The following is a 10,656-nucleotide window of genomic DNA, read 5'->3' on the forward strand; positions in this document are numbered from 1 at the left end:
ATTTTTTATCATCCAGAAAGAAAATCTGACCTACTAGGCCGGGATCACACTTGCGAGAAACTCGCACGAGTTTCGCATCTCAATACCTGGCACTACCGTCGGCACTCGGACCGGAGCACTCAGCTGCATACAAATACATGCAGTCCCAAGTGCCGGCGGCAGTGCCAGGTATTGAGATGCGAAAATCGTGTGCGTTTCTAGCAAGTGTGATCCCAGCCTTAAGGTGTATAGCTGGATGCATAGAGTGCTGTTGGGGTACATATGGTAGTGACAGGGGAAATTTAGTATCTGATGTTGCTGTAGGTACAGATCATAACCGACCTAATCACAAACCCATTATAAAGATATTGGTAGAAAAGAAGCATTCAGAATTGTAAGATGAAAAGAAGGTGATATAAATGAAGTTATTACCCAAGTTATCAGCAAGTAGTGGCGGTGGTAAAGTACCGTCCCTCTGCCCCGATGCGCACATTTCGCCCACCTTACAAACAGTAAGGTTTTTAATATCAGAGTTAGGACTGTCTCAATTACGGTCATCGTGAAGAGGTGGGATGGCTTTCACATTTTATTTTAATCAAAAAACATACTAACCAAATACCGTATATTATTTTCATGCACAATTCTATTTAGTTATTTACCGCAGAGTATTTAATCATTATGTTTCTATCTTTTTTTTTCTGTTCAGCGGCCAACTGTGAACGTGCTCTTACACGCTGCATGCACACCATTTTATATCCCAGTTCATACCTGTGGGTTTTTTTCTGTCTGTTTGCATCATGTGCATAGTGTGTGGACTGCCTTTCCTTTGAGATGGGCATTATATTGATGTGGCGTCCCATGTCTGTGTGTCCACTAGTTGGGTCCAGTCCATCTCAGCCCTTATACACATGCATGTCACTTGACAAAAGGTAAGGTTTTTAATATTAGAGTTAGCACTGTCCCAATTACGGTCACCGTGAACATGCAGCAATGTTATTAAGAGAGGTCTTTAGCGTAAAGAATCTTGAAGTGATAATATGGCCCCCAAAAAGCTTGGATATCAACCTCATGAGTCTGTCTGGAATTACATGAAGAGACAGAAGAATTTGCAAATTACTAAATCCACAGATCTGTGATTAGCTCTCCCAAGATGTCTGGATAGAACAACCTCTATGCCAAGTTCCTTCAAAAGCTGTGTATAAGTGTACCGATAAGAACAGATGCTGTTCTGAAGGCAAATGGTCTTCAAACCAAATTGTTTTGATTTAGATTTATCATTTGTTCATTAAATTTGCATTTTAATTGATAAAAATAAGCTATTAACACTTCTATGTTTGTATGCATTCTTACCTTGAAGCATTTTTTCTACAACTACCTAAAACTTTTGCCCAGTACTGCTGTACAAGTGTTTTCACCAAAGACTCCGCAAAAACTGACAGCTTTTTTGCTGCTTTTTACAGTTACTAATTGCTTTCTATTGGAACAAAAATGCTGAAAGGATTGACATGCTGCAATTTTCAAAATGCAGCAGTTTTTTAATTCAATCAGGAAAAAAAACGTGTATACATGATATTTCTGAAAACTCATAGCTTATGCTAATACTGTAAAAAGCAAGTCTTAGTTTGCATAAAAAAAATCAAGAAAATGCAGCAAAAATGCAACGTGTGAGTATAGCCTTGAGCAAAGCTAAAGTTTAGACTTCAAAGTTCTAATTAACAAGAATTCAACCGCAGTTAATTGTTCAATAAAAGGTGTTCATCAGACCGTTTACTATAAAAAGCGTTACTTAAAAAAAGAAATCCCCTTCCCATTCATTGTATTAGCAATGGCACCATGTGGAAGAGAAATATCACCAGACCTAGACAATAATTTCTTTACACAAGAAAGGTGAAGGCTACAAAAAGCAAGGCCGTACTTATTAGCCAGAACTCAAAGATGGAACTGCAACCATCTCACAGAGGCGTCCAGGTTGACCAGGAAAGTTAACACCTAAACAAGAGCGTTTTCTGATGAGAAAAATTAAAGAAAAGACCATGAGTGCTCCTGGTGTTGGTCCGCCACATTTCATTGATGGTATCACGAATTCACGTGTACTACTTTATATTCAATGAAAAGATGCTACCATCCCTTTCGTTCCCTTGGTAGGCGTGCACTTTTTCAACATAATGGTCCAAAAGGCTCTAAAAGGTTGTTCTTGAAGAGTGGAAAAAGATTTTGCAATTTGTCGCCAACATGTTTATTCCATGCCTAGAAGACTTGGTGCTGTTCTTAAAAATCTTGGAGCTCCTATAGTGTACTAGATGTAGTAGTTTTTGATCTGACATGTCGTAATTCGAGATGGGCACACCCCTGGATGTTTAGGTCTTGCGGGTTCAGCCGAAGAGTTTACAAAAAAGTTTGGGTTTGGGTACCAGAACAGTACCCGGACCTGAAACCGGAACCCATTCACTTGAATGGGGGGCCCAAACATACACTGTTTCTCACTGTATGAGCAGTGATCTCACTGAGGTCCCCCCAGTTCATGGGCCCAGCTGGAAATGCAGCCTCAGTGACCGGAGGTAACCTCAATAACGTCACCGGTGCTCACTGATGCTGCTCATTCATCGGTGGTTCTCAGCCTGGACAGTCGAGTCTTGGCACCGTTCAGGTTGAAAACTGTTAATCTCCCAAATATGGATTACGGCGTGGGATATATTGACAGACAGGTGAGGCCTATAGTTGTTTTTTATTTTTATTTTATTACAGGAGACAATGGCTTCAATGGAATGGGCGTTGACATGAGCATGGTCTATCATGCGCACGACAGCGCAGCAAACACCCGTTGTTCAGGGGGGCAGAACTCTAACAGTAACACAGACTTCCTGATGATGTACGTGTTTGGTGTCCATGCCTGAATAAAAGGTGTTCTGTACGGGCGCCAAACTTTACTGTTTTTCCATCAGTTCATTTAAATAAAATGAAACATTCTATAATGAAAGTCATATTATTAACCTTGCTTTCATTTTATCGGTTAAAAAAATTGTTCTATGAAACTGAATATTGTCAAAATTTTGGAAATTGCTCTTATGTTCAGTGAGATAGTGATTAAAATCTTACGTTTCAAAAGGGGTGTACTCATACTGAGAACTGTATATGCATACATAATATATATGTCTCTCTCTGTCTCTCGCCTTTTTATATATACAGCACACAGTGTGTATACTGTATGTATATATATATATATATATATATATATATATATATACACACACACACCTACACGTATAAAATAACATGTCTCTTTGAAGGTGCCAAGCACAAATCCATCCTGGAAGGACAGAGCACTCACCCAAGAAGAGGAAGAGGAAAAACACTGAGCCGTGCTACCCGAAAGCCTAAACGGATTGGCAACAAGACCAGCATTGGCATCCAGAATAAAGCATTTCACTGTCCTGTGTGTGAGATCCATGTCAATTCTGAAACTCAGCTCAAACAGGTAAGGTCCGCAGTATTTCTTCTGGAGACTAAATCACATACTGTACATGTAATTTTTAAAAACGATAAATAGCCAAGATTCAATTCAGCAGATTCACTAGCCGACCACACTTCTGATCCGCACAGAACGATCATTAATAGATTGTTCTGTGCACATAGACAGTTAATCTTCTTGGCTGCACATCCTGATTACACTGGATGATGTGCTGTAAAGAAAGTTGATTTTTAAGAAAGCATGAAAGTTATTTAACCAGTAATGGAGCGGTGGACGTTAGCCATGGGCGAGGCACTCTTCTCCTGCGCCCCGGCACTTTTCAACAAAAGTGGGGGTCCTGGCTGGGTGTGTGGGAGGTCCCGTCGAGGTGTAACGCTATAGCTCCTTTTCCTCTGTGGGGACTGCACTGGTCGAGGTGTTATGCTACTACCCCTCACAGCTGCAGTACACAAGAGTCATAGACTCCATCCTGTAGCAACTCATCCTGTGATTTCTCCGTAGAAGAAGATGTGTCCCAATATGGTGATACTTGACTTTCTTTGCTGTAGACCAGAGGTGTCAAACTGCATTCCTCAAGGGCCGTGAACAGGTCATGTTTTCCATATTTCCTTGTACTGCACAGGTGATAATTTAATCACCTACACACATAAATGATTCCAGCACCTTGTGCAATGCTAAGGAAATCTTGAAAACATGCACAGTTTGTGGCCCTCGAGGAATGCAGTTTGAGACCCCTGCTGTAGACGCTTAGTAGCTACAATGATGTACGTACCTCTCTGATGAAGATTCCGTACCGTCCTGCTGGACTTCTTGCCCCAGGCCCCAATATTCTTTCTCTCCCTCTCTGTCCTGATTACGGACTGCTACTAGCTTCTCTTCTCTGCTGTCTCTTCTCTCAGGCTCTTACTGTCTGCTCTGTTAGTTCCTCTCTTGCCATAGGGACACCTACTGCATGCAGCACTGCTCACACTAGACCTGAGGTCTTTATTCTGCACACTTTGGGCTCTTTCTGAATAACTACCAGATAGTCCTTTCTGATCCTGCTGCAAAGCCTCTTCCTCTCTGGGCAAAATTCTGGACTTAACTCTATTTTACCCTACTCACTGTCTGGTGCTGGGCAGACTATAACAACGTTATTGCCATCTTGTGGCCATTATCCTTAACATCACTGAACATTGAGAATCACACAGTACACTTTACACTGTACAACATTACCTAAAGGCTTCTCAAGGGGCATGAGCAACATGCCCATCCCTCTACAAACTCACCAAACGAGCAAGTGTGTCGGACGCTAGTTTGTCAGATCATCGTCTGTTTTCTTAAACTGTCTTGATTATCAGGAAATCCTTATATGGAATGCTCATTCATGACAATTGGCCAATGTGAATGCACCCTTTGTCACACACTCTTTGTTGGTCCCGCCTGGGCTTTCGTCCGAAACCCCCTCTCAAAAACGCAAAGCGGGATTCGTGCGTACAGGCTGACAGCGTGAAAGTGCTCTCTGACATATATGCCTACTGGAGCTCCATTACAGTCTATTGTATACACAACTTGGCACACTAGTGTGCCAAGTTGTCTATACAAGATTAAGGTTTGGGAACCTACTTGTGCACCTTTTTTCAGTTATGCTAATGATCTTTTTCTACTATTATAGTCTATGGCCCCGTCGGCGCATACGCCTAAATCCCATTCTGCTGGGGGATTCAGATGTAAGAACCAATGAATGTGTGACAAAACGCAGTGTGAAAGCACCCTTACATCTATTGCTTTGGTGTCTGCACAATTGGGACATACAGTAGAAGATATGGTGACTGACCAATTGTATTGTCTTTGCTTTTTCTACTTCGTCTTGTTTGCATTTTCTACCTGATTGTGTGACTACAACCTGATAAGTGGAGAATCACTAGTAACTGTTTATTATTGTAGAAATCCTTAAAAATATATTAAATTGGATTTTCTAAACCAGACAATTCATTTAAGCTAAATTGCAGCTATGAGTCTAAAGGCCCCGTCTCACATAGCGAGATCGCTAGCGAGATCGCTGCTGAGTCACAAGTTTTGTGACGCAACAGCGACCTCAGTAGCGATCTCGCTATGTGTGACATGTACCAGCGATCAGGCCCCTGCTGCGAGATCGCTGGTCGTGTCGGAATGGCCTGGACCTTTTTTTGGTCGTTGAGGTCCCGCTGACATCGCTGAATCGGTGTGTGTGACACCGATCCAGCGATGTCTTCACTGGTAACCAGGGTAAACATCGGGTTACTAAGCGCAGGGCCGCGCTTAGTAACCCGATGTTTACCCTGGTTACCAGCGTAAATGTAAAAAAAAACAAACAGTACATACTCACCATCTGATGCCCGTCAGGTCCCTTGGCGTCTGCTTCCTGCTCTGACTGCCGCCGTAAAGTGAGAGCACAGCAGTGACGTCACCGCTGCGCTCTGCTCTCACTGTACGGCGGCACACAGTCAGAGCGGGAAGCGGACGGCAAGGGACCTGACGGGCAACAGATGGTGAGTATGTAGTGTTTGTTTTTTTTGGTAACCAGGGTAAACATCGGGTTACTAAGCGCGGCCCTGCGCTTAGTAACCCGATGTTTACCCTGGTTACCCGGGTGCTGCAGGGGGACTTCGGCATCGTTGAAGACAGTTTCAACTATGCCGAAGTCGTTCCCCTGATCGTTGGTCGCTGGAGAGAGCTGTCTGTGTGACAGCTCCCCAGCGACCACACAGCGACAAAACAGCGACGCTGCAGCGATCAGCATCGTTGTCTGTATCGCTGCAGCGTCGCTGTGTGAGACGGGGCCTTAAGGACAGTCGTCAATTGTTGTAATCTCTTGAAGTTTGTGTCATACAAGCCCTTTCTTGTGTCTTATCAGCACATGAGCAGCAGACGACATAAAGACAGACTAGCTGGAAAACCTCCAAAACCTAAATATAGCCCATTTAGCAAGTTGCAGAAGAATGCTGCATTGGTGGTGAGTATGGCTAAAATTAATCTAGATTATAGAATAATGAGAATATATTGTATGCGCACCCAATGAGGCTGCACAGGGGTCTTCAAGATGAGAGAACAGAACACTACCTTAGAAAGAAATTAAAATGCCTAATACTTCCTTTTCAAACAATATGAAAAACATGTTAGTGGCTCCAATGGCTCTTCCGGTGAGCTGCAACCCTTCAGAGATATTGGCACATACAGTTATATGAAAAAGTTTGGGCACCCCTATTAATCTTAAGCTTAATGTTTTATAAAAAAATTTTTTTTTGCAACAGCTATTTCAGTTTCATATATCTAATAAAGGTACCGTCACACTAAGCGACCCTGCAGCGATACAGACAACGATGCCGATCGCTGCAGCGTCGCTGTTTGGTCGCTGGAGAGCTGTCACACAGACCGCTCTCCAGCGACCAACGATGCCGAGGTCCCTGGGTAACCAGGGTAAACATCGGGTTGCTACATACTCACCTTCGCGTCCCCCGGCGTCCGCTTCCTGCACTGACTGAGTGCCGGCCCTAACAGCAGAGCGATGACGTCACCGCTGTGCTGTGCTTTCACTTTACGGCCGGCGCTCAGTCAGTGCAGGAAGCGGACGGCGGGGGACGCGAAGGTGAGTATGTACTGTTTGTTTTTTTACATTTTACACTGGTAACCAGGGTAAACATCGGGTTACTAAGCGCGGCCCTGCGATTAGTAACCCGATATTTACCCTGGTTACCATTGTAAAACATCGCTGGTATCGTTGCTTTTGCTGTCAAACACAACGATACACGGCGATCTGACGACCAAATAAAGTTCTGAACTTTAATCAACGACCAGCGATATCACAGCAGGATCCTGATCGCTGCTGCGTGTCAAACACAACGTCACAGATCGCTAGCGATATCGTTTAGTGTGACGGTACCTTAACTGTTGGACACAGTAATGTTTCTGCCTTGAAATGAGGTTTATTGTACTAACAGAAAATGTGCAATTTTTATAAAACATTAAGCTTAAGATTAATAGGGGTGCCCAAACTTTTTCATATAACTGTAGAAGGGTTTACTAGAAAAACAAAACGGAGGATTTCTATGAAGAGCCCCTTGCATTTGACAAATTGGCTTTTGGGCAGCAAGGGGGCAGCATTCACCTCAATAATCAAATTTAAATATCAATATGTCAATATTAGGCATGTCACAATGTAAAATAAGAAGTAACCTTTAGTCTTGCAGTTGTGCCTCAATTAAGAATATTGTTTTATGTTTTTACAGACCAGACTTGCTCTACATAAACAGTTGACCAAGACGTTGGCTGCTCGATTTCTTCCAAGCCCCCTTACACCGACAGCTGTTTGCACGCTTCCAAGCCCTCTTACTCTTCGTCCTGCCACAGCTGCTGCTCTTTTCCAAACCCCCTTTCTGGGACCAGCTTTTTTCCGAAGCCCTCCACCTGCTTTGCGGCCTTCTCCAGCACCTATTATGTTTGCTCCTTATTAACCTGCCATAAACTTGCAGGACTACAAAGAGAACATTACAAAGGTGAAGCCGTAATGACCGCAAGTCGGCGTCTCCCAAGAGGCATCAAAATATATATAATTGTTGCTTCGCTCATAATCCAAAGCACATCCACCATCTTGGACATTGGAGTCAGCTATCCAAGCCATACCGCTAACAGACTAGGACGGACAGCCATAGTTGCCCATGTCAGACTGTTTCTGTTGATGGTGTTTGAGGAAGTGGTCTACCTTCCATTGCACTGGGGCCAATAGGCAGTTGTTTGGGAGAAATCGTCCTGAATCTCTCTGGTGGGTCAGAAGAGTGATCACATTAGGAACTAATAGCAATAACATTGGTTTGGTTAATGATGTCAACATTTAATCTGCCAGTAAGGCCTAGAACAAACTTATAGGAGTATAACCAAGGTGAAGATGTCACAGTTCCAGAAGGCCCACACTGTGATTTTTTTCACGTATTCCCAAGTTGGGCGCCTCATACCATCCTTACATCCAGATATAGATAGCAGATAAACAGAACTGCCTTCACATTCAAAGTAGTCCATAAGTTTGGTAAATCAAATAACTCTGTACTAAATACTACATATTTAAGAGAAGTCAAAGGTACAAAATGTCATCAGAAAGGCCCAATATTAATGGTTTGAAAGGTTTTCATTTTAGTTTATAGTAAACACGTTTGCACTAGCTTCAAAGGCTCTATATATAGTCAAATACTATGTCCTGAATTGATACCAAACTGTGATCCAAATGAGCTAAGTCATCAATATAAGGATAAACCCTGAATAAATATCAGTATTTGCTCATTCATCATATGGTGTGATATAAAAAATGGTTTATCACAATGTAGGTCATTACAAGACGAAGCTCATTGTATTAAAAATAGTACTAATTTCGTCTCATAGAGTCATTTAACAACACATACCATTCAAAGCCATGGAACTAAGAAAGAAGGAAAACCTACTCTTCATTTCTTATGTTCCATCATGGTGCCTCCATATTTGTGCAATGATCTAAGATATGATATAAAGGCTTTGGTGGAAAACACAGGGTGTAAATCATAAAATCCAAGCTTTTCGTGTCTAAAGTAAGCACAAGGATAAAAGTATCTAAAAGGCTAATTTAACTCGTATTACAGCGGCAGCAACCGGACCTTCCTTGCTTCTACTGAACCGAACTTAGATAATAATATAGAACCATCCAAAACTATTACCAGCCTAGGCCTGGTGGAAGCAAAAAAGTACATTCTGACATAAATTATATTAAAAAAAAGGTCCAATCTACCAACAGTACAAAATGGGTGGTAGATCCCTAAAACCTTTCCCTGTATAGGGGAAAAGTCCAGAATTGGGAAGTTCATTCTTGTTCTCTTGTGCCATTGATTCTGCTGCCCTCTAACTCTAAGAAGAAACTAGTCTTGTGTACCGCACATTGATTCTCAACAGGAGTCTCACTTAGTTTTAGAATTTTGCATATTTTAAGTCCGAAGTGCTTTTGTGTAGAACAATATAAGCTGCTTTACTGAAAGCCATTTGGCTCCCTCCGCGTGTAGAGGTTGGGGGGAGGGTGAAGATTTTATAACACAAGCCATGGGGATCAATCATTTTACCTTTTGTTGGGTTTGCTGCTGTACAGATTATAGTAATTATACATCTAAACGAAGACAAATTAATCTCTTTAGGTGGCCCAACAATTCTGCAAATGTTTCAGGGCCGGAGCAGAAAACGCGTGCAATACAATATTCTGAGTTATATTTATGCTGTAATAAAATAGAGGATTTCCAAATATTTAAGAAGAATCATAAAGTATATTATATGTGTAGGCATGGGGACCTCCTTGGAGAACCTTGTAGTACCACACACCATAAAACACCATTTTACATTAAAGGAATTGTACCAAGATCGCAACTCATAACCTCTCCACTGAATAGGTTAATAATGTCTGACTGGGGCTCCTACAGCTGGGAGCCAAATTGACTACAAGGAGGTCCCAAGTAGGTCTCAGTCAGTCTTAAAGATAATGAATTAAGTGGCATTGCGGAAAGCTCAACCACCGCATCACCCTGTACTAGTGATCGGTTGAGGTCCCAATAATCAGACCCCAGCAATCACATACTTATGTCCTAAACTGTTGATACGTGAAAGTTGATATCTTGATGAAACCCCTTTAAATTTATAAATTTATATATTTTCTTGTCCTGGTGAATTCAAAGCTTTTAAAATCCATTGGTTTATTGACAAAAACTGCAAAATATGTTGATCCAAAATTCCAAAAGTTACCCATCTGTTTCACACCATAGTGATGGAGATTCTTTAAAGGGAACCTGTCAACCCAAAAATCGAAGATGAGCTGTGGCCACCGGCATCAGGGGCTTATCTACAGCATTCTGTAGTGCTGTAGATAAGCCCCCAATGTATTCTGAAAGATGAGAAAAAGTGGTTATATTATACTCACCCAGGGGCGGTCCCGCTGCGGTCTGGTCCGATGGGCGTCGTGGTCCAGCGCCTCCTATCTTCATACGATGTCGTCCTCTTCTTGTCTTCATGCCGCAGCTCTGGCGCAGGGGTACTTTGTCTGCCCTGTTGAGGGCAGAGCAAAGTACTGCAGTGTGCAGGCGCCGAGAAAGGTCAGAGAGTCCCAGCGCCTGTGCACTGCAGTACTTTGCTCTGCCCTCAACAGGGCAGACAAAGTACCCCTGCGCCAGAGCTGCGGCGTGAAGATA

At 42.5% G+C, this 10,656-nt stretch overlaps 1 protein-coding gene across 5 annotated transcripts in view; it reads left to right on the forward strand.

Annotated features, from left to right (window-relative positions):
• LOC143765461 (zinc finger protein 385C-like) overlaps nt 1-10,290 on the forward strand; it is a 528,254-nt gene extending 517,964 nt beyond the window's left edge. For all 5 annotated transcript variants that reach the window (XM_077252151.1, XM_077252149.1, XM_077252150.1 and 2 more), the window contains 3 exons: nt 3,267-3,454; nt 6,324-6,422; nt 7,696-10,290. In XM_077252151.1, coding sequence (XP_077108266.1) covers nt 3,267-3,454; nt 6,324-6,422; nt 7,696-7,920 — 512 coding nt within the window. In that variant the 3' untranslated portion in view covers nt 7,921-10,290. The remainder of the gene's footprint in view (nt 1-3,266; nt 3,455-6,323; nt 6,423-7,695) is intronic.
• Nucleotides 10,291-10,656: the final 366 nt, after the last annotated feature.

This window comes from Ranitomeya variabilis, chromosome 4, assembly GCF_051348905.1.
Source record: "Ranitomeya variabilis isolate aRanVar5 chromosome 4, aRanVar5.hap1, whole genome shotgun sequence".
Taxonomy (NCBI): domain Eukaryota; kingdom Metazoa; phylum Chordata; class Amphibia; order Anura; family Dendrobatidae; genus Ranitomeya; species Ranitomeya variabilis.